Source organism: Cavia porcellus, unplaced genomic scaffold (assembly GCF_034190915.1).
Source record: "Cavia porcellus strain 051 isolate PalLab524CR breed Dunkin Hartley unplaced genomic scaffold, mCavPor4.1 scaffold_6, whole genome shotgun sequence".
Classification (NCBI taxonomy): Eukaryota; Metazoa; Chordata; class Mammalia; order Rodentia; family Caviidae; genus Cavia; species Cavia porcellus.
Window position 1 is genome coordinate 55,139,849 of NW_026947489.1, and position 25,484 is coordinate 55,165,332.

At 40.2% G+C, this 25,484-nt stretch overlaps 1 protein-coding gene across 1 annotated transcript in view; it reads left to right on the forward strand.

Moving 5' to 3' along the window:
• Positions 1 to 25,484, forward strand: part of Cntnap2 (contactin associated protein 2) — a 1,917,858-nt gene that overhangs the window by 1,634,867 nt on the left and 257,507 nt on the right. Inside the window, exon 16 of the mRNA XM_063250667.1 lies at positions 23,066 to 23,236. Coding sequence (XP_063106737.1) covers positions 23,066 to 23,236 — 171 coding nt within the window. The remainder of the gene's footprint in view (positions 1 to 23,065; positions 23,237 to 25,484) is intronic.

The following is a 25,484-nucleotide window of genomic DNA, read 5'->3' on the forward strand; positions in this document are numbered from 1 at the left end:
ATATCTTCATTTATGTTGCGATTAAACAATCTAAAGCAGGCTAAAGTCATTCTGAACAAAGAATAACAGTATTGCTGGATTTCACATCATGACACTGGGGATCGGCACTATGTACTATAGTGTCTTTTTTAGTTTTTTTAAAAGAAAGACTAAACAAAACAGAAAATGGGTAGAATTAATACATACTTTCAAAGAAAAAAATAAACAGTAAGAAATCACAAGTTGATGATTACAGATTATCCTCTTACAAATAGTTATTCAAGATACTAAAATGGAGCATATAAAGTGGGGATTCAAACAGTGAGACTGCAACCAGTTCTGTTCAACTATCCAACAAAAATTTAGAAATATGGTTATCAATCCTATACACTTAAACATACATGCAGTTATCCATCTCTTCAATTATGTTGAGATTGAACAAACCCAAGCAGTCTAATATCACTTTGAACAAAGAATAGTAGTATTGCTGGGTTTCACATTATGACACTCCAGAATCAACACTGGGTACTTTACTGTCTCTTTTTCTTCAAAGTATCTGTTCATTTCATCACGTGTCATAAGATCAGTTCTCATAAACTGGTTATAGATTCTACACATGCATGAGTCTTAACATGTATTTCTATCCTTTCTATATTAGAGGGGGAAACAAAACAAAGCAAGACAAAACAAAACATATTCCTATAAACACATGAAATGAAAAAGACATATAAGACCATTGTACAAAGAGTTCTACCATAGTTCCTGTGTTGTCTCTTGGTATCTTCAATAGAATTAGCTATACCATCAGACATAGTATAATTGAATGTATCAGTACATAACAGTATTAATAAAAACAGAACATTGTATATAGTATAAAACTTCAAAAGCAGGCAATTATCAAACCAGAATGTATACCGTAGAGTCTTGTCATCTTCAGTGTAGTTGCCTATACTCTCAGACTTGATACTATCAATCATATCGGTTTTGAATAAAATCTGTCAGTACCAAACAGCAATCAAACAAACCAGATTTAACTAAGATCAGTCATGATAAAACAGTATAAGTCATACAGGGCTCCAGATTAAGTTAATAGGAAATTAAAGATTATTACTGTGCTATATCCTGATGTTTTTGGGATAGCTGTTGGTGCCCTCAAATCTAATGCAAGTAGACAACTGGGACAGAATAAAATGTATCAAAAAAAGAATAAAATCTATCTAAGCAGAGTGGTGTAAGTAATGTGGGTTTTAAATCCTGATACACTATTAACAATGTCTTCTGCCATCTTTTTTAAGACTGCCCTTTCACTTCCCAGGGTACACTGCATTTTTGGGTCTGACCAAGACCCTTGGTTTTAAATTGGTGGGGGGAGGCAACCTGCTATTTACCTAAGTGGTTCCGAACCTTCCCACTCCTGGACTTGATCTCTAAATGTTTTCCTTTACCTATTATATTAAATTAAATTAAATTAATTAAATTAAATTAAAGCCTGTCTTTCCAACCTATCCCTAAATACTGGTCTAGTTGCCCCTATTATTCTGTGGTTCTCCGTCATATAGAGCATTGTTTTCTCATATTTCATTTTCAGTCCATGTACTCTTTTTCATATTAATTATATTTCCTATAAATAGCATCTCAGTGGACTCTGCCTCCTGATCTACTCCACATGTGGTTCTTTTTTTTAATTTAGTGTATCAAGGCCATTTATATTAGAGATTATAACCAACTTTCTCTGCCTCATTTCTGTTATGCTCTTTTTTTGCCATCAGTTGTCTGCTTGTCTTCTTCATTCTGTTTTCTGCTCCATTCATTGAGGCCCCTCTGCCCCTGTTCCTGGAATCCTAGTACTTTTCTCTCCCTCTAGAATGCCCTGCAGTATTCTCTATAGAGTTGGATTGGTAGTTGCGAATTTCCCAAGTTCCTCTTTGTCTTGGAAGCATCTTGTTTCTCCATTAATTTCTAGAGACAGTTTAGCAGTGTATATCAATCTGGGTTGGAGGTTATTTTCTTTCAGGGCTTGGAATATTTTGCTCCAAGCTCTTCTTGACTTGATGGTTTGTGTTGAGAAGTCTGCCATTATTCTGATGGGCCTTCCTTTATAGGTTATCTGTTTCTTGTCTCTAGAAGTTTTTAATATTCTGTTCTTATATTGAATTTCTGGGATCTTGATTATTATATGCCTGGGTGTGGCTCTGTTTTGATTGTAGGTGACTAGAGTTCTATATGCCTCACACATCAGTATATCATTTATTTTTCCTGTTTGGAAAGTTTTCCTTAATTATTTCTGTGAATAGACTTTGTAGTTCCTTTGTTCGTACCCCTGCTTCTTCATTCACATTCTTTATTCTCAAGTTGTAAATCCTCCTTTCATCTTCTAGCCTTTGTATTATTACTTCTTGTTTCCTTGTTATTTTAAAAAAGTTTTTCCTTTCATAGTCCCACATTTCAAAACTGTCCTCCAGTTTGAATAATCTATCCTTAGTTTCTTTCAAGCATATTTGCCATCTTTTCATAAAGTTTTTAATTTCCTGGTGATCTCTTTGAATCTGCTTCATATATTCTATATTTGCTTTATATTCTTCATCAAGTGTTTCTCTCCTTTTTTTGAGTTCCTCCCTTCTTCTGTCTGTGTTTGCTTGAGGGGTGTTTAGCATCTCTTATATTAATCTTCTTATATCTTGCTTTACTTAGCTAAATATTTCCATTTTGAACTCATCTATGAGGTCTCAAAGATATCTCTTTATGTCCACTGGTGCCATGTCTGATATTGTATGTTTGCTGTTTTCATTCTCCTTTGTATTTACCTGTCCTGGGTCAATGGTCTCAGGGTTGGGACCTGGGACTTTTGTTGTTGCTTCCTTTTCCCATCTTTTTTGTTTCTTCCAGAAGGCCCCAGTTTCTTTCTTTGTTGGTTACAACCCTTCTGAAGCATGCTGGCGAGGTGACCCTTCCCACTGCAGTGTGCTAGTGAGTTGCAGACAGGAGCAGCTTATGCTGACCCCTCTCCTTTGGATCAGTCAAGCTGCTGAGGCCTGCACTGTATTACTATGCACTGCCTCCCCTCCAGATCAGTCAAACTTCTGAGGCTTCACTGGGTTAGTGTGGTTAGTGTGTGCCACTGTGTAGGGAATTGATTTCGGACAGCCTATTGGGTCTCAGCCAGGTCATGTGACCCAGGCCTAGCTCACTCCATCAATCCCATTCAGGAACAACTGACTGAAGTCACTGCTACCCCTTGTACTTGCTAGTCCTGCCCGGTCCCAGAATGTCATCCACCGGAGCCCCCATTTGTGTGGAATGGCTCCACTCCCATCACTCACCACAGGTTGATGCAGGCTCCCCACCAGATCAGCTCTCCCTTCAGCTGGCTGACCCCCAACCTCAGTGTGACTGTGCCTCAAGTGAGTCGAAGCGGGGGGACCTCAGATGGCTCAGCAAGTCGCCCACTTCGGCGGGAGCATTGAACCTTTAGCTGTTCCAATAATAGCACCAAGACTGTATGTTTGACTGGTTCTTCTCACCTTAGTTTCTTCTTGGGATGAGAGAATTCATCTCCTTCTGTTTAGGGCTCCCCACACTGTATTATGTTGAATTCTAAGTTGACTATCTCAGGGAGCCTCTGTAGCCAACTGTTATCTATCCACCATCTTATCACATAGCGCTCTTGCTAGAACATTTACCAAAGAGGCATGTCTCAGAGCTCTGTTTAAAGAAAGCAAAAGAAAAGCCAAAGAAAACAAGAGCTCTGTAGTCAAACATGAGCATCAATGCCTGCTGTGCCTGTCTCTCCATGTACGATGGGTCCTGCAGTAAAGATATCTGCTTAGCACTTAGAATCTAGAGATTTTTATATACATTTGACAGTAAAAACTTCTTTTGATGTGATGATCACTGACATCTCCCTGGACTTAGTATTCTGTTGGACATATTTGGAAAAAGCTTAACTAATCAATCCATAGAGTTAAAACCCCTCAGTCATTTAACAGCTAATATACTGGAAGGCTGTTAGCATAAAATGAGATTTGATGCGGAGAGACCAGGACCCTGAATTTTTCCTCTTCTCATCTCCTTTATTTTACAAGTAACAGTGACAAACATACCCCAAACTCACAGGTCACATTGACCATGGGCTTGGATATTGGCTCACAGGTGGATTGGCTCACACTCATCAGTATTCTCCACTCCCACCAGTAGAAACTACTTTAAATGTATGGGTTATTCACCAGGGAGTTATTTAAATCACACAGGTACAGGCTAGGGAAAGGAAGTATTAACAGTGCAGAGTCTGAAATCTGACAGTCTTTCTCCCAAGCCCCTGGACTCCTCCTATAAGCTTGAGCCAGTCGTTTCACTGTCTTATTCAGACCTAGCTGCCTCTACAGAGGGGACTGGTGACTGCACCAATTTTTCAGGGGTGGATAAGACTTATGTGAAGTAAGGCATAGGTGCCCAGCACAGGGTAGATCATGCAGCCAACTGCCAATATATCTAACAGCTCTTGTACATTATCATCATTTTCTTTCCAAATTAGTGCATCTTTGTTACCTAAGCAGAAAAGAAGGAAGACAAAAGTCAGACATCATTGCAGGTAGAGGAAATGCAGCAGCCAGCAAAATTTGTGACCCATGTCTCTAAGTTAGCAGTGATCAGAAAGCTGCCATCCTGTAGTTGGGTGGGCCATGATTTAGCCAGGGAGACAAAACACAGGGAAAGAACTAAGCCAAGAGTTGCAGAATGTGGCACCTGACTTTCTGAGCTCCAGGCAGACCCTGAAGTTCATATCGTGGACAGTGATACTGCCGAGGTAAAGGGCACTGGAGAAGCCAGCCTTGGGTGAAGGGCAGTGGTTTGGTTTCACACTTGCTCTTGTAAGAGTCCAGCAGGAATTCTTCCTGGGTCTTGATGCAGCTTGGCACTTAGCTCCAGAACTCTGGTTCCAGGCTGGCCCTGGGGGTGTGGATGGGGAGATCGTGGACAACAGAGCCAAAATAACCCAGAGACTGAAGAGCAGAAGGCAAGGCACTGGGGAACTATGAGGAAAATGAACACTGCAAAGAGGATCAGAGCTAGAAGAACAGGCAAAATAGACCAAAAGAGGCAGAGGGTTTAACACCCTGAAAGCCAAATGAGCCAGACTAAACCATAGGCACAAAGGACAAACGCTGCCCGCCAAGCTGTGATCCTCCCTTGGCCCTCGGCAGTGGACCAGCCCTAAGGACCTGGCACCATAGGAAGCACAAGGAGTCCAATTGGCCAAGAAGGTGTCTCCTTGCCCATCAAGGCCATTGTGCCTGCGCCTTGGTGTCTGTGTGGTTTGCCAAGCTGTCACTCCACGTCCAAAGCAAAATCTGGAGTGTGTGCTAACACTGGGCAGAGAGTCCAAGCACTCTGTATGAATCCTGAACCAATAACATGAGTAAATGTCATGTTTACCCTTCACTGAGATCCAAATAACAGCACTCAACATTAGCTAGGCTTCTAATCCGCAATCCGAGAGGCAAACAAAGTAAAATAGTGCTCAGCAAAGTTCTGTTGAAAAGGATCATCTGCACAGGGTACTGCCAAGGTACGCGAGAAAAAGGCCAGATTTCTGGAGCTGAGGCAGGGGCTACAAATCTTCGGAGCATGGCTTAGAAAGCAGCATTTTCTGTAAACCTCGCACATGACTGTCATGTTCATCAAAGTTTACGAGCCACTGAGTCCAAAGAATAGGACCTCAGGGGGCTGGGGGTTTAGCTCATTGGCATAAGCACCTGCCTTGCAAGCAGGCGGTCGTGAGTTCGATCCCCGGTACCGATAAAAATGAAAAAGACAAAAAAAAAAAAAAAAAAAAAAAAAAGAATAGGACCTCAGGTTGGAACATGCAAGGACAGCTCCGCTTGGGAAAAATAATGTGAAGGAAATACTACATTTTTCCTCGTGGCAAATAATCCTTAACGGATGGGTATGCTTTGTGGAAACTAATCAGATCTCATCTCTCACCTTCTGAATTATTCCAGAGAAAATTTTTCACCCTTCCTGCTATGAAGTTTCTGATTAATGCACAGTGAAAGTGTCTTCAAGCCCTCAGAGCAGAACAGGAGAAAATTTTCCCCCTATATTTTTTTCAGGGAAATATTTTGACAGCTAACCTTAAGAGGAAGAGTCATAACAGAGTTTAACCTTTTTGTCCCAGGATATGATGGGTTATTTTTGCACTGTTATTTTTATAAAACACTTTTTCATTTATACTTCAGTAAAAGAATTGACCTCTTTTTTCCCTGGTTACAAATATCAATGCCCAAACTCATTGCCAGTTACAAACTTCAGAAATGATTGCTCAATTTCCACTCATGGAGTTTATGCTCCAGTGTGTTATTCTAACATTGTCTCCTTGTTCATTAAGACTTCTAAACTGAGCCGGACTTGATGGTGCACACCTACAATCCCAGAACTCTGAGGGGATGAAGAAGAATGATCACAGATTTGAGCGTGGGAAGCCTAGATCCTGTCTCAAAATATAAAATACAGAGACTGGGGACACAGCTCAGCATGAAGGTCCTGGTTTCAATCCCCAGTGCTGTAAATAAATAAATACTAGTGGCAAAACATAGCTGAAAGATCCCACAATGAGGTATTTATCAAAATAAGAAATATAGACTGTGAATATTAAAATATTTGTACTCTGTGCTGATACTTGGAGTACTACCACTAAAGGTTAACTCATACGTTAAAGCATTTCAACCTTCTCGAATTCTTTATTAAAATGATTTTTAAAGGAGACAATAATTGTTATGCCCTTATATGCCACACCAAGTGAAGTTTGGTGGGGACTTAGTTGACAGCAGGATGGATGGAGATGAAACTGGAGACAGATGGAGTCTCAGGGCTATGAGAGATGGAAGAGCTCAGAGCCACCCACACACTCTCCCTTCCCAAAGGCTCCCAGGCTTGACTCTCTTCCTGTACAACAACGTGGGCTGGGGAAAAAGAGAATTTTGAAAGACTTATCTTTGTGAAGCCCTGGAGTTCCAAACTCACCTACTACCCTATATAGAGAAAGAGTTACCAGCTAAGAGAGATCAAGATTCCAGCTCTCCTCACAAGACCACCGCAGTCATCAGACAACTGGCGAGCTCCAGACCTGACCTTCCTTTCATTAAAGATACTACAAGCAATCAGAGCTGGAGGATGCCTTCCCCCAGTCAAACCCAGCTCCAGGAAGTAGGTGCAGAGTAGCCAAGAGAGACTGCTATCAACATGATGAATGTCTTTGTGAAATATTTAGGAGTAGACTTTAGTTTGGAGGAGAAAATAGAGCCCTTCCCATGTCACTCGTCAAAATGCAGCACCTAGCCTTGTGGCAGCTAGGGAAGAGTCCTCATTTCATTGGCTCTGGGATCCACCCTGGAGACTGGTAGGATGAACTGTAAAGGCAGGACCTTGGGGATTATATTTGGTCCCTGGCTTCTGCCTTTCTCTCACTGTTCCTCTGCTCTGCTTCCTGACAATCCTGAACTTAATGATTTTGTTCCACCACACCCTCGCACCAAGATGTTGCTGCCATGGAGGCAGCTTGCCATGAACTGAATCCCCTGAAACATGAACTAAATTAAACTTTTCCTCCTTTAAGTCGTGGATGTCAGCTATTGTGTCGCTTTAATGAAAGACTGACTAATACAGGTATCAGTTGCACCTTCTCAGTAATTTTTTACTCAGCACAGAACACTAGCAAAGCTAAACCACTCCAGCGACTTTAGACAACTGGCCTCTCTAACATGGCCATTCCCTTTCACCTAGCTTGCCCATGCAATCAAAAAAACAAAGGGGCACTTGTTAATAATTAATAAAAACTTTCCCAAGATACATAAGAGACTTTAGAGTAAACTATTAGTATGAATATTATATGGAAAATAGTCATTAGAAGATTTCTTTGACTGCTAGACTATGTTACCTATGGCACTCAAGTCAGTATATAGGAAACTTGAAGTAGTTCTTTAATTCCACAAATTATTTTACTCATTCCACAATGTTTGGTGAACACCTAATATGTACCAAACGAGATCAAGATGACAAAAATAAATAGGCAAAGAGATTATGAGCAGAGACTTTATAAGCTCATTCAGGATAAAGAAGCAACATATAAGTACATTTTAAGCTAGGCATAGTGGCACATGTCTGATAATTCCAGCCCTATGGGAGGCTGAGCCTAGCTTGAGCAATTTAGTGACTTGGTGATATCCTACCTGAAAATAAAAAATAAACTGGACTTGGGATGTAGTTCAGAGGAAAGACTCAGGGTTTAAGCCTATAATATGCATAGATATGTATAGATCTCTCCTAAGATATATATAAATATAAAATATATGCAAAAAAGCTTTGCAGCACCATGGGTTATTGGTTGGCTGGTTGGTTTGTTGATTGGATAGTATAATCCTCTGGTCCCTTCAGATGTCAGGGAAGCATTAGATAAAAGGCCTAGAAAGATATGGCTGCCTCAGCCTCCAGCATCCTTTACCAAATGCTCCATCGGGGTGTTCCACGGGTAAATACTTCAGGAGCACAGCCCAGGACAATGGGAAGGGGAGAAGTTTTGTGGAAATAACAGTTCACTAAAGCCATAATCCCTAGATCAAAAATGAAACTTTAAGTGTTTGTTTTAAATTTTCATGCTTCACTTCCTCTTAAGAAATGGAGACAGTAATAGCACCTTCAAGGAGGTGAGGTTTACCTGCTATGGCACCTGTATAAAACACCACTCAGAACAAGGGAAGGAGGTGATGGATTTTTACTTACTGTTAATAACTCTGTGAAGCCCTGAGTCTTAATGGAATAAATTTGCTGACGAAAGATGTGTTAATGGTTAGTACAACTTGGCTGCTAGAAGACAGCTTCACAGAACCATTAGTTGTGGGTTGGCTGGTTGATTGGCTGGCTGATTGGTTGGTTGGTAGGTTTGTTGGTTGAATGGATGGATGGTTAGCTGGATGTCTGATTGTTTGGTTGGCTAGTTGGCTGGTTAATTGGCTGGCTGGTTGCTTAGTTGGTTGGTCCACAGAAAGCAGGGCTTTTGTCTTTTACTCTGTGGGATACAAATACACACATCTATGTTTGTGTAAGTGTGTATATGTGTGTATATGAATATACATGCATATATATATACATATATATATATATGTATATAACACATGCCTTTTTATCAAATAGAGCTATGACAAACAGTATATTCTGAAAATAGCTTGCCCCTTAATGAGTATGACTGACAATTAACAAAGATAAATTTTATGGTTTATAGCACATTTTATTACATTTTTATTTAAACATTTATTGTAATAGATTTATGGATTATGGTTGTTTAATATTGACTATTAAAACACTTCAAACTTCTGTAACTATCCGAGCCACTGACATACTAAGCTCAAAAGATGTGTGCTTTTGTGTTGTGCTATTGTATCTATGTATACTGTTGTGTGGCTCTAGGGTGTGGCGTGTGTGTAATAGGTGTGTGGTGTGTGTGTGCTATGTGTGTGTGTAGAGTGTGAAATGTGATATTTGTGTTATATGTATATAGTGTGTGTGGTATGCTGTGTGTGTGTGTGTGTGTGTGTGTGTGTGTGTGTGTGTGTGTGTGTGTGATTGGTGTCCTACTTGAGAGGAAAGTGAAAGATTGAGAAGGGAGTTAAGGGGATTGAAATCAGCAATAAGGCGGCCATTCTCCAGGACTAAATGTACTTGAAATTTATTCCTCTGCATCTGTAGGTAAATGTCCTTCTGTTCTTCAAACAATAAATCCCCATAAACTTCCCATAAAGTTGTGCAGAGGCAAGATATGAGATTGGTTCCATCAGATTCTGCTCAGTGCTTTGTTTGTGCACTTCCAACCTGAATTTTAAAGCCCTGGCGCCCTCGCTTTCCGAGCCCCCAGCTGGGGAAGGTCAGAATGCCAGTGTTTCAAAGCTGCTGTGCCCTGGGTGGCTGCCTGGCTGTTGGAAATAATTGCTTTCAGAACCCAGATTATGCCCGTCACCTGCTTGGTTTCAAATTAGCATAAACCAAGCACCATGCTGCGGGGACTGAAACTTTTTCTTTCACGTCTCATCTAGACTCACTTTTACAATTACTAAGATGCTCAAACAGCCGAATCTGGACCTGCAGTCTTCCCCACTGCATTCAGGAACTTCAGAGGCAAAACCAAGAGACCCAAACCTCTCTCTCAGAACTTGAAACTCTGAGCTGTAAAGTATCATTCAGACCTTAAAACCGCAGGGCAGACTATTCACTGTAATAGTTTCTTCCCTCTAGTGGTCCAGGTGTGCCCCCTCCACCACACTGTCCCTGTAAACAATACCCTGGATCCCACATCCAGGACTGCATTTAGAGTTGTCTCTTCCTGCAGAATATATCTTTTGTGTTGTGGCATCATGGCATTTCTGGGCAGTTTGCACAGGCCTGGGACCTCCTGTGATAACCACACACCCAACCACCTTTTCCGCTGACCACAGTCTTTCTTACCCAACAGTGCACTCAAGCCATTTTAGACAAATTCCCAGATTCCCTTGAAGTACAAAGGAGTAAGATGTGATGTGTACATGTACCAATTCCCCGTAAGTGTATTTATTGTGTCTCAAACATACATTAATAAGAAAGGGGAAAAAATAAAACTGTCCTAAATCAACATACTAGATGTCATTTCATTCAGATACTGGTTTTAATTATGTAGCTTGCAGTTACAAAACTCCTATTAGTCTTATGTAATCTCAGGCACCAGCAATATCTTGAAACCCATTTTTCAGTTCTCATGCCAGGGTGGTCACAGCCACAGCTCAGTGCACCTGAGCCTCACAGCTTCCCACAGTAAAACAGGACAGAGGCAACAGAGTTGTGGTCTCAGTGTCTTCTTCTATCCTTGAAATCCAAGCAAGACTTTGTTTCCATTTTGATGTGTTATTTATTTTTGTATCAGAAATTATCTTCACCTAGCTGTTAAATGGAATTGGTTTTCAATTTTCTTCCAAAACACTCCTTTCTTTTCTGATATATGTGAGTAGAAAAGAAACCACAGCACCTCATGCAAACATTCAGACCAATTATCTCACCCCTGAACACATACAAGTCTTTATTTTTCTACCGTCATTAATACATCGAGGCAGAAATTTTTTTGCCTTTTTTGTCATTCCTTGGTGTTTTGAATGTGTCTGTGAAATATCGTTACGTTGTATTATTACAACCACCTAATGAAGGAGGAATTACCTTTCCAATTTGCAAATAAACTGAGGGTTTTTACGGTTTTAAAGATTTACTTGATATCATTCATCCAGATGCACATTGTTCACAATAGCTGTTTAATACTAATTTTAAAAGGCAATTATTGGTAGATTTTAAATATACAATAGCCCATGCATTTGAAGTTTTATATGAAAGAGAAGTATGTCAGACTGTTTGCTTATGATCCAAGTTGACTAATATTGAGTATCATTAAATATTTTTATTTGAGTTCACTAACAAGTCGCTAATGGTGATTTAGCCACTGGGTGGTGTTGGTATCTGTGAGGGTATCTAGGTCAAATGTGCTGATGTTTTACAAGAAATGAAGTTCAGGATTTTAGGATCATCATTACAACACTGTATTATCTTGTATTTCAGTTAAACTTGTTGGTGTTTTATTCTTATAAGCCCATGTTTGCAGTACATAAAATCTACATTCCTCATGGGGAGTTGGTCCATGTACACAATACATCTTACTTCTTATCCATCCTCTTCCCCTCCTCTTTCCCTCCCTCTCCCCTCCCTCCATCTCTTGTTCCTCTTGAGATTTTAAAAGATCATATTCCTTTCCTTCTCATATGCTCTTTGCATTGCAGGCTACGTCCCCATATCCTTGACCCGTCCCCAAGAAACAAGAACCTTGTTACTGATTTCAGTAGGAAAACAGTACCCATGAATAGCACATGGGAATTTTTTTTATCTCCTGTAGTGAAAAGAGAGCAAAGAGGAAACCATGATTTTGTAACATAATTGTGTCTTATCAATCCATTGTGCTGCGTCTAGAGCAGTTTCCTCTTTTCACATCCATCACTCTGCTGAAATAGGCAGATTTTTCTACATTCTATTCCCCTAACGGGTTTCATATGAAATCTGATTTTCGATGAAAGTGGGGCTCTGGGAGCTTTGTGGTCTATCAGTACAAAACCCCACCTCACCTTGCAGCATGCTTACCCTGTATGAAGCTGAGCTCTTGGTGGTCCTTTACAACTCGGCCATGATAATTCTTCAACACAGGGCAAACCATAAAATGGGAACTTAATGGCATTCGATATGAATTACAATTACTTGAAGAGGAAGAGATAAGAGGAGGGAGCTAGCACAGTAAGGACAGAAGTGATGTCCATGGGCATGGTGGTCCTCAGAGCCATAAATGACCACCAACCCTGCACCATGCTGAATGGACTCCTTCAGTACAAAGATGGTGAGCACTTGAGATCTTAGAGAAAGGCAATGGTAAACACACCTTAAAGTCCATATAAATAACACCAAACCTAGAAGAGCTTCTGTCCTTGTAGCCTAAATAACTCCTTACCTCTGAAATTGTCAAAAATAGGTTTCACAGATGCTGTGAATAGCCATAAACGGTAGTAGCATTAGCAATCACTCAATTTTTTCAAAACACATTTTTTCTTTTGCTTATTCAAGAAATATGCTGAATACCTGCATATAAGGATACTGGTAGAAAGTTTTTAAAATGTAGCCTCTGTTCTTTAAATTTTATAGCCTAGCAAAGGAGAGGGACACATGAAAGTAATTATAATGCGACATCAAGTTAGATGCATAGATATACATGATGTTGTAGGAGCACAGGGAAAGAATATCATCTTCCAGCCCCAGGGGGAGTCTCCTGACCCGAACCTTAAAGATCAAGGAAGAGCCAGCCATGGTTGTTCATGCCTGTGACCCACCTCAGCTCTCTCAAGCAGGAAAAGCATAAGTTCAAGCCCAGTTTGGGCAATTTAGGGAGACCCTGTGTCCAAAAAAAATAGTGAAAAGTCCTGGGGATATAGCTTAGGGTAAAGGCCCTGAGTTCAGCCTTCAATATTGCAAAAGAAAAAGATTAAGTAAGAATCAAGAATCTGGTCAGATGAAGTACATGAGTTGGAGGGTAAAGGAAGAGAAGTTGGAGGAAAAAATAATGCTAAAAGCAGAAACAACAGAAGTAGAGACAAGGAATCCAGAAGCAGCCCTGTGGGTGGTGGGACCAGCATGGCGCTGGAGCAGACATTCTGAAAAACAAGGCAGGGAAAGCAGAATTGGGCTTACTACACAGGGCCAAGTCTTGCAATATGTTTGGAACACTATTGGGAGGTACTGCGATTTCATGCATGAGATAAAAATGGCCCAAGTTGCATTTTGGATAGATTCCTTTGTTGGGTTTGCAAAGGATGGGTTAAAAAATGGGCAACACAGGAAGCAAAACCAAGGCTTAAATGGCTGAGCAGAGAATTCTTCAGTGGAGATTCCTGGAAGTAAATTTATTTTTTGAAGAAAAATACATTCATTTTTCTTCAGAGGCTGAGTTACTAATAGGCATTAAGATAAAGCTATTCAACAAGAAATGCATATATTAATCTTAAGCTCATAATACATGTTTAACGGTATCCATTTTTTTCTCTTTTTCCTTTTAAATAAAAAAAAATTTTAAAAATGGGAATCATTAATCTGGCATCAGTACTAGAAATCATGAAATTGACAATATTGCTTGGAAAAAAGAAAGAAAAGCAAAACTCTTCACACCTGGGTCACCACAGTTTTTGAAAACTAGACCATCTTGAGAGTTGCCCTCTCATGGCTGTGTCAGAGTGTTTCATTACTTGTGAAATTTTGTTATCAACCTGCACGGTGTGAATATGAATTTCTTTTACAACTTCCATAGGCAAGACGTATTGTTTGGTTTTAATTTTGAAAGAGCAAAAAGATCTTCCTTTGATCCCCTATTTGTTAGGCTTCAAGAGAATCTGTCTTTCTAGTCTCTCCTTTCTTGGAATCAATGACATAAAAATCTTTGGCGCTGAATCAAAACTAAGATTTAAGTAAAGAATATAAAGCCCAAAAGTTTGCGTTATACCTCATTATTCACTTTCTGTACTTAGTTATTAATTGGCAAATCTGAACTCCAAAATACTTAGGATTGTTCGTGCATAAAGAGAGCAACAATATGACCTTCAGGGCTTCCTCATCATACTCCTCTTCTTTTGGGGCTCCACACTCATTTTAACCTCAAAAAGCCAAAACCAAGAAACACTAGATGAAATGGTTACAGCATTGACTGCTCTCACAATACAAATTTCCTTTTGTACCCCAACTTGGAGAAAAGCTGGCTGCGGAAGATGAAATACTATGAAGACTGAAGTGTGCTCAAGTCCAGAGGCATCATCTAAATTTGCAGTCCCCCATTTTGAGCTTAGCTTGCCCAGGAAAGTGAAGCTACAAAGGTTACTCTCCTCATCTGAATGTTCAAAAGTTTTAATTAAAGAAATAATTTCCTTCTGTTCCTAAGGAAACCTCTACCACACATAGACTCAAATCTGCATGCCAACGAAGCCATCTGGTTTATGTAAGCAGCACCAAGCCCATACTAAACACTAGAAAGCTCATTGCATAACTTAGAGAATACTCACATTTTAACCTTGGGTTACTAATAATTTCCAGAGGAATTAGCCTCTTTGAATCTGGTATTTACACGGCAAGATGGTTGCCATTTAAAACAGAATTTATAGATAGGCTTTTCGGTGTAGTCCAACTATGCAGGCATTTGGTGCCCTGAAGAAATTGCTGTATCAGACAGAAGATGGCTAAGATTGTTAGCAGCCTCACACCTCACCCAACTGCTGCCCAGAGAGCTCTCAGGCCTCCTCCCCTTACCAGCCTGGCACTGACTCTGCCGCCCGCCTTTCCTACTCATCTCCCACCTCTGCAGAGCAGAGTTCAGTCTCCAGGCTCTCTGGAAAATCAGAATCCAGATGAAAGAATTTCTGTTAAGTGAGTAGCTCTGCATCTTAGTGGTCCAGTCAGTTCCTCACCAGGGTTTGTGATAATGCAACTCTACAAAACCGCAGAACATCTTTCAGGTGCTGCTCAGTCATAACTGTGATTCACGCATCCTGAATGGATATTTTTCCAAAAATGTTTGAGGAGATAAAGAAATGGGCAGCATGGTTTTGAAGCCAGTCAGTGTGAAGAATAGAAATGAAGAAACAAAAATAAAAAGAACAGAAAAGGTAGACAGGTGTGAGAGCCTGCACTGGGTCAGCAAGCTGAGCAGGGGCTGTTGCTAGCTTAGTTCTGTCTAGCTATGTGCACCTGAGGCTGCCCGTGCCCCCTGGAGATGAATTAATCCCCATGGTGAGGCAAACTCAGGAGGAGAGTTGGCGGCTGTCTTCCTGGTGACTCATTTAAGGAAAGGAGGCTCCCTGCTCATCTGCCCACACCACACGGTCAAACCTTGGATAGGTAACAGGACCCCAAGATTCATCAGTTCAATCATGGTCAGTAATGTAAATTGGATGCTCGTTTTGTGCACAGCACACTGTTAAGTGCGCTGCATGAATTTTTCCACTTTGACCATCACCATGTCCTACAAAAGAGGTTCCTTTATTATTACATAAATGAGCAAATTGAGATCTAGCAGGTGGAGGCATTTCCCCAAAGCTGCCCAACAGGAGACAGTGATAGAGCCAAAATGGGGATCAGACAATCTGAATCCAGAGCTGCTAGCACCATTGCATGGCACCAGGGTGGGGCAGGACTCAGAGGTACAGGTGACAGGCAGCACCAACATCTCACTTCCTGTGGTCTCTCCCATCCCACCACCTCCTCAACCCCACTCCCCCATGGAGCCACCACCACCAAGGCATTCAGCAGGATTCTTGCATGGCTCCCAGGTGGATGGTGACCTCCCTTTATTTCCTGTCTCTTTCTTTTCTGTGAGTCTTCAGCACAATCCAAGAGACCCATGGAGGGTAGACTCAAGAGTTCATACAGAGTCCTTCAGATGGCCAGGTCCTATCCTCTGACCAGACTAACTGTCCTATTCTACCCAGGCAGGACGTAGCAGGTTTATGCTCCAAACAGCAAGCACCAGGAAAACAGAAGTACAACATGTTAATAAAAACAAAGAGAAATGTGGAAATATTCACAGTACAATTGAGAGCTCCTCTTAGCCTCTCCTTCCTTTCATCTCCCATACACGGACCACCAGACATCTGTGTCTCATGAAGCACTGGAGCTCCCCACATTGGGAGGAAGCCTAATAATTAACAAATCCACCACTAACCCTGGATATCCACATTCTATGCGTCGCAGACAACTTCCTTGTGATGGACAGGCAAGAGTCACAAACACTGTGCAAAATAAGGTGAGAAATCTATGCAACCCAAAGCCGGAAATCCGAACTACCGATCTGCACCAGCTAAGGATCTTGGAACCAATAAAGATGGTGCTGAAGACAGAAATTTTCAACTTTTAAAAATTAAATTAATATAGACAAAGAGGTGAAAGAAGCCACTGAGATATTGCATCAAAAAATTAAACAGGGTGTTGTAGAAAAGGGACTATCAGAAAATAAGAAACAATAGATAAAAATTTAAAAAATGGTAGCTAAAGTTAAAATACCATGGCTGCAGTGAAAATAATGCTGAAGGAATGCTCAAGGAAGAAGAACACAACAAAAAAAAGATCAAAATCAGAAATGCAAAGAAAGAAGAGAAATAAAGATGAATGTAAAATTAACAGATGTTTGAGAAGGGAGGATCAGAGAAATTATTAAAGTCCTAGATCTGATGTGGTGAAAAGGCCTGCATCAAGGTCATATGTAAAATCTGAATAACAAAAGCTTAAAAAAAGGTCCTTGCAAGTTTTCAGAGAGAAACAAATACATAGAAATGTTACATGCTAAGTGTAATATCAAAAAGCTTTAGCTTTCTCAGTAGCAAACCTGACAGCTTGACAATTTTCTTTCAGGAGTTTCTCGATTAAGTGTGAAAGTACAATAATCAGAAAAACAAGAATTTGGAAAGATAACCCCAAGGAGAGATCCTTGCAAAGCTATCTGAGAATGTGTTCCAGGACAATGAGGTGTAATCCAAGCAAAACCATCATGGGGTCCTAAAATTTGGGGATAGAATGCCTAAGAGTGGTAAAATGAAATCCTTGCAAAAATAGAGAAAAAGAGGTCCCAGGAACTGGCTGTGCAGTAACCCTGAGGAGACCTGACCCAGAGGGGACAGAGAGATGTGAAAAACTTCACTGGAGAATAAAACCATGACTTCTGATGGGGGTGTACTCAGTGGCAAAGCGCCTGCCTGGCAAGCATGAGGTTGTGAGTTTGATTCTTGGTACAAAAAGAAAGGAAGGAATAAAGGAAGGAAGGAAGGAAGGAAGGAAGGAAGGAAGGAAGGAAGGAAGGGAGGGAGGGAGGGAGGGAGGGACGGACGGAGGGAGGGAGGGAGGGAGGGAGGGAGGAAGGAAGGAAGGAAGGAAGGAAGGGAGGGAGGAAGGAAGAAAAAGTAACTGTGACTTTTATGTTATGTGGGACATTCAATGTTAGGGAAATTTTTGACAGTTTTGCAATGATGTTAGAGAATTTAGAAAGAGCCCATGGCAAGTATGTAGAAAAATAGGCAAAAGTAAATAAATATCACAGATTCTAGATGAACAAAAATTTATGCAAAACCAAAAGAAAAGGCAATTAGATTTTAATGCCTTGCTCATTTCTGGCTAAGGTTTATATGGTCCTAAAAGTGTAAATACTGAATTTTCTGTAGAATCAAAAGTCTGTTTGGCTGTTTGGATTTGAGGAAAATATTGGAAAAGAGAGAAGGCATAGGAGATTTGAATATTTAATCCTCACTTGAATCAAGGAATATTAATAAAGATTAAAAGGTATAAATTAATAAATAATGACATGGCATTTATATATATATATAGAACTATAACTGAAAGAGTTAAAGTGTTATAAGGGACAGTTCCTAAGGAATTCTGTTGGGGAGGAGAGGGAAAAGCAGGGAACAGAGTTTTGCTATGCTTTCTGGGACCATTAGACTTTTGTAATTGTAATACTTTGTAGAAATGAAAAGTAGCCCTTATATGAAACACCACCCATCAGAGAACATCCTAACAAACTTTGAAGTTGAAATCCTATACCAAATCATTATTGGTCAGATTACAATAAATGGCTGTTAGAGAATTTGGGTGGATTTCTGATACTGCATTTTCTGCTAATGATCAACTGTGTTTGCAGGGATGCTGGGTACCTGCCAGACCTGAATGTCACCTTGTCCCCTCTGACACTCAGCTGGACAACAGGAGTCCAGTGTGGCTCCATGGATCCTCTTGTCCCACGTGACAAGCATGGCTTTGCCCAATACGTCCTTAAAAATAGTCTCACATGATTGACTTCTTTGCAAGCTTGAAGGGTTTTCAATATCATCCTGACCATTTTACCGGCCCAGAACCCTTGTTCTCTGTTACTCTTGACTGAGTGTTCCAGTCCTGGACGCTCATTTCTGCTCTGTATTGCTCCTTCTGTTTCACATTTCAACCTCAGTCCTTTTCAAATGAGTCTGGTCTCTGCCACCTGCTGTGGCTCATTCTTTGTCAGAGAGGGAACTACTTCTTTATTACTAACCTGAGCTGTTCTCATGCAGTGTGCTTTCCCTTCCACAGTCCTAACCTTGAAAACAAGTGCCTGTCTCAACAACCTTAAGATTATGAGACCATCCATCCTCAAGTGCATGGTAGTGTTCAGTGAAGTCTATGGGAAATAATAGAAATAAAGTCATGGGTGAGAAAAATTACAGTGTGCTGGAGCAAGAGGCATCCAGTTATCCATAGGTGCTAAATGATGCTAAAGCAACATTTGCTTATTTATATTAATTCAGCCCCTTCACTACTCAGGGGGCCATAAAGCACATTTTGTTCTCAGAGGACTTTGCATATGGAGTGGGAATGGATATAAATGAGATAAGCACTACTCATTTATCCATTTACCAAATAATTATTTATTGAGAACTGTGTTCTGAGGCCAAAGGTTGCAGAGATACAATGGTTTTCTTCCAGCTTTCATGGGACACACACAGTCCACTGGGAACAATAGAAACAAATAGTAATAATGCTATTAGCTCCCTGCAGCAGGAAGCACACTGAGCAATGGGAATGGCTCCCACGGATTTTTATTACAGTCGAAACTCCCAAAGCCTGGGTGACAGACTCTTTAGAACAAGACACAGAGAGTATTACTAAGGTTTGAACCTACAACATCCAAGCTTCTTTTCTTTGTAAAAACAAAGTAAACCCACATCCCTCTAAGTATGTTTGCTTACAAATTCTATCCCTATACCATTGTACTTGTACAATGTCTACATTGTAAAGTATAACTCAGATAGTCATGTAAGACAATGAGCTTTTAAAGATATATAAAGGAAACTTTCAATCCTTTGGGTCACCTTCAATAGCTTGGGAGTAGATACACCCATCTTTGATACCACCAGGCTAATCCAGAATGGAAGTCTCACTACAGCTGGCTACAAATTTGGGTTTAATAAATGTATCCAGATATTTGGCACAACTCACAAGTGATAACTGCAAAAGTAGCATGGAATCATTCAGACATTTTCAGGAGCCTGGTAAACACCATTTGTACAAGACATGATTTCCCTGGAAGAAGTCTATTCAAGAGAAAAAATTAGATTGAAGTTGCTTAGTGAGCATAGAATTAGAACAAATGGAATTGTGGTCTATAGAGATGTTTCATCAAACTGAGATGATAGATCAAACTGCCCTACTCCCCTCTGGGGATATTTCTGCCTGAATAACCAGTGTTGGACCTCAAATAAACACTGATGTGTTTTACTTTTAGCATTCGTTTTTCTAGAATCATTTCAGAAAACTGCCCTTCTGTTGATCTATCAGCATCTCAGGAAATAAGAATATATTTCATTAGATCACAACTTGAAAAAGTTAATTACATTCCTGTCCTGGGGATACAGCCTAAAGAGACAGAATTGCTTTGCTTAAGGCTGAAGAATGGCTGGGGACTTGGATCTTGCAGATGCTTAGGTGTTTAAGGGGCTCTCAGCCACTTAGGATGAGCAGAATCCTTCAGGCCTCAGGTAACTCATCTTTTTCTCCCAGTTCGGGGCTGATGCTTTGCCGGGTAAGAGGGTCTCTCATTTGATGTAGGTTTTCTCAGGAGTCCTGCATCTGTGAGCAGCCAGTTAAGGTGATTGTTTCTGAACTTTTGCCTCCTGTAGGAAGACTGAACTAGAAGGCAGGCTTAAGCCTCCAGGGAGAGGAACTTCAAGGATAGAAAAGATCCTTTCTTCTCCAGTATTATTGTGTCCAAGACTATATCATATTCCTTTTCTGAAAAAGACTAACCTACTTTTCTACTACTGACACCTGTGAGTTTGCAGTTAAATAACAGTTTAAAATTCTACTAAAACTTTCAGGGATATCTTGAGAACAGTCAGTCCCTATGACTTTACCATGATTGTTTTTATCTTAAATGAGACATATACAAAGATCTTTTACACTGACTTACTGATTGTGCATGAGCTGCTAAAATAATTAATGGTGAGGCCATTAGACTCAGTCAGCTGCAGAGTCTAAGGAGATAGTACAAACAACTTTATGTCCATGAATTAAACAACATAGCTGAAATACAGAAATTCCTTGGGCACCAAAACCCAATTTGATGTAACTAGTGAGATGAAACTTAAGTTTCATCAATTCAAAACCACCAGCTAATTTCTAACCAGGGACTTCCCACATTTATCAATCAAATACAGTCAGCCTTCCAGAGCCTCATGTTCTGTGTCCATGGATTCAACAACTCCCAATAAAAATATTCTTTAAAATTGCATCAGTTCAGAACATATACAAACATTTTTTCTGTTATTCCCTAGCCAATACAGTATAGCAGCTGTTTCCTTTCCATTCGCATTGTATTAAATATTATAAGTAATCTACAGGATGATTTAATGGAGACAAGGAACAGGCAAGGTTATATGTAAATATTTCTGCATTTTATATAAGGGACCTGAGCATTCAGACAGTTGATATTTGCTAGGAGTCCTAGAATCACTCTCCATAGAGGAATGACTATTTCCTTTATCTTGTTTTCACATCTTACAAAATTCCCTGTCCTGCCCTCAACTACTGGGGCACTTGCAGCCTGGTTTTACCCAATCCAGGTATTATTAGGGTCACATAAACTGATCAAAAATTTACTGTGCCTATCTATAATGTGTTTATCTTTAAACATTTCATACATGTATCTAGATGTCACTATATCCTATGTATCTGTAAAAACAAATATCACTAATTAAAGATGAAGGTATTTTAATGTATAAGATATTAAAATATTTTTAATTTGAATTTATGGCTTAAGTAGAGTAATAATAATGCAAAGCTACTTTTATTTTAAAATAATGGTTGAATTTAACATTGCACATGTACATGACTCTTATTAAAGGAAGTATGTGGTGTGGGTCTGAATAGAAACTAATGAATTTGCTATGCTCTTTGGACAAAAATATAGCAAGTATTTCTTTAGAAAAACATTTTGGACCTTGTATTAAAACTAACATCTTTAGTTACTGTTTTAAAATATACTCAGCTGCACAGCACCTGCCTGGCAAGTGCAAGATCCTGAATTCAATTCCCAGTACCAAAAAAATAAAACAAAATAAAATATGCTTGGGTAAGTTGGTCTTATGGCATGATAGAAAATACACACAGAAATGTGAGCATTAAAAAGGAATTTCTTCTTTGGAGGTGAAGAAGAGAACTAAATCATGGTCTCCCACTATATTTTTGATCCTTCTGTGCTAATGGAATCTGAGTAATCCAATCTGGTGCTTCTAATTTGTCCTGCCAATTACTGCTCTCCTGGATACACTTATCAAGCAATGAATGGAGAGAGGTGACAGTATCATCTGGTCTTCTCTAAGAGCTCCAGCATAGAAGCTGAGTAGAGTCCCTTGCCTGAGCTCAGCTCATCAGTCTCCATCTACCCCCAAAATACAAATCAGAGCTACACTGGGGTTCCCAAGGAGGAGTTAGTTAGGGAGAAGAGTGTTTTGTTGGCTGGTTGGTTGGTTGGCTGCTTTGGGAGGTTCTTTGGGTTGGTGGTGGTGGTGGTGGTGGTGATGGTGGTAGTTTTTGTTTCAGTGGTATTGAGCCAGGGCGTTTTCACAGAGCTGTATTCTAAGACCTTTTTTAAATTTTCCATTTTTGTTTTTGAGACAGGATCCCACCAAGTTGCCCATGCTAATCTCAAACTAACGGTCCTCCTGTCCCAGCTGAGGACTATTAGGATTATAAGGAGACCCTCTTTTCACATCAACTCTCTACTGGAGCCTAGAGAAGGGAATCAGGAAACTACCCTGGCTCAACCTGGTCACTTCCTGCTTTCTCTCAATCCCCACTTGTTCATGGGTCCCCAGGAGCATTCCTGGAGCACCTGCACCAGGTGTGAGAGCACCTGCTGATGCAAGAGGTTACACAAAGGCAGAGATCAGATCAGTAAGAATCACAAGCAAAATGTCGCAGGCTTCACTTCCCTCATTTATTATCCTTCCATGGGTCTCCATGCTTCTCCTGCAGACCAAAGCCATCAGCACACATGCACAAGCACCAAACAGCTCCCAATCTCCACTTCACACAGAAGCACCAGGGCTTCTCTTCATCTCTATCTCCTGCCATTTACTCCCAAAGTTCCACCAGGACTGTAGGAGCATCAGCAATCAATCTGTAACAAAATATTTTATACAAACTTTACATTGATATTTAATTATACATAAATCTTTCTTGTTAAATTAAAATAATATGCATATAGTGAATGTATTTTGTTTCTTTAATATGCACATCTGTGTAACTTTCAGAAAGTCAACGACAGCTTTGTAGCTTTCTGCAAAAGCCCCTCACAGTAGAAGGAGAGGGATCAAGGTCAGAGGCAAAGCAGGATGATTGAGCTCAAGACATGAATATCTTTCATGTAATCACCCCAATCAAGGTGTAAATTAACAGGATTACTTTCTTTCTTTTCTTCCCACAGGGAATTACTGGAATGCTGCCTCTTTCCCAAACCCATCATCCTACCTGCACTTCTCCACTTTCCAAGGGGAAACCAGCGCTGACATTTCTTTCTACTTCAAGACATTAATCCCCCGGGGAGTGTTTCTTGAAAATCTGGGGAACACAGATTTCATCAAGCTGGAGCTGAAATGTGAGTGTTGAGCGGCACCTTTGTGCCTTCAGGCTGATTCTGGCCGGGATGGTGATGAGGCACCATGTGATGGGAACAAGATGGTCCTTCTGTGTTCCAGGAGCAGTCCTAGGATGCAAACTCGAGCTTGGTCCTTGGGTTGCTCTCAAAGACTAAGAGATAGTTCCAGGCAGAGATGCCCATTCCAGATGCTCAGGGGAAATTATACTACCCCAATTCAGGGGAAGATGATAGACAGAAGGTTCTTCTTCTGATGTGATTGTTTTTCAAGAAGACAGATCACAAATAGAGGAGTGTGAAAAGTGATCTGAGAAGCCGGAAAGGGGAAAGGGATAACATAAAGGAAAACAGAATCATAAACAGTAATATTTGCCTGACAGAGGCAGCTCTGAGACCAGTTATCAGATGAAATGCTGACTGTGCAGTCTTCCCAAAGAGGCCCCATGCCCACACACTCTGCAAAATTGTGGGTTTCAAATGTGCAATTCCTGCCTTTCCACAGGTTCTTTCATCAGCGAGGAACTTACAGTCCACCAGGTGAAGAGAGTGTTTACACACACAGGGCTCTCCTGGCTGTTTAGACAGTGCTGTGCCCTGTGTCCCCACCACAAAATCTGGGCACTCTGCTAAGTATGTCCAAAAACAGCCTTTCCTGCAGTGACCCCTATGCTACCGGGTCTGGTCCAGAGATGATCCCAAATCCAGTTCTTAACATTATTCAATAGGCTGTTTTTCTGCTTTTGTGCTTAGAATTATGCAATATAATATTAAAAGAAGAATACCCAAGATAAACATCTTGCTGATTAAATTATACCTGCTCTCTTCTCTCTTTCTTTTCTCTCTGGCTCTCTCTCTCTCTCTCTCTCTCTCTCTCTCTCTCTCTCTCTCTCTCTCAGTGGTTTACTGTCATGAAGCAAGACAAGGATTTTGGAGTTAGCATGCTCAATTCACATCCAAATTTTGGGTGAATTTGGGTGAATTGCTTAAGTTCTTTGAATGTCAATTTCTGATACAGTAAAATGGGGGTGTTAATTTGTGGGGGTTGTTGTGAGCATAAAATGTAGCTAATGAAGCACTCGATTCAGTTTTTATTAGGTACTGTAAATAATTACCTTCCCAAGGCTACTCATTAGAGATCTGATCTGAGCCAGATTTGACCAAAAGGGAGACTGAGAATATTCTTGCCCTAGAATTAAACCTAATTAATTAAAATTCTTAACTAAATTATGAATTAGAATTATTTAAAAGGGATTTTCATTTTTTAATTGAATCAAACTAGAAAGCTTTTCCATTTGTCGGCTCACATTTTAGAAATAGTTCATGGCCAGAAAAGAAAATTGATGATTCCATATTTGAGTAATTTTGTAAGTTTTTATAAAATTACTTGGATTTCTCCTCTTTACTTTTCATCTCCTGTTTTGTAAATCTATGCCTGGAAGGGAGAAAAGGAAAACTCAGATCCAGACAGGACAGGTCTTTCTCCTTAGCACCCACATCAAAGACTTTGTTCACTCATTTCTGATTAAGAAAAGTGATGTTTTCAAAGGCTGCTAGGTCTTTTCCATAGTGTGACAATTCTGTGACACAGAGCAGTCACTGGACAGAATCTGAGGAAGTTCCCGAACCAAAACCTGCCCTACCAGCAGGAAAACTTCACATGCAGGGTGAATGCTTCTCATTACTAGTAAGAGATATAAAGGATTTATTAGGAAAAATTCAAAAGTACACACACGAAAAACAGAATGCAGCCCTTCAAGAAAGCATTATTTGCTGGAAGTTGGATGATTTATGTTCCTCTTGAGGGGGTGGAAACTCTAAGAAAAAATGGCCCACTGTACTCCCATAAGTATACTCGGCCTATACAGATTACAGATACGGGCCCATTTTAAAAGTTTTCATTAGTATATGTGTTTATTGATGAATGATGTTTGCAGTACTTGTGTGAAGTTGGTGCATTTACCTAACACGTCTTAACTCCTTTTTTCATGCCCTTTCCTTCCTCTCCCTCCCACCCCCACCTCTTCAACCCCTCCCCCTTTGAGAAAGATCTATATCCCTACTCTCTCAACTTTCTTTTATTTTGCTCTTTGTTTGACGTGGGTTTCTCCTTGTGCTATTTAAATCTTTGTATCTGAGTTACTGCACCCACATTACAGCCTCAAGGTGCATATAATTTCCTACAAAAAATTCAAAATTCTCTCAATCTATTCTGTTATCTTAGGATTAGTTTCCTGCTCTTTATTTCCTC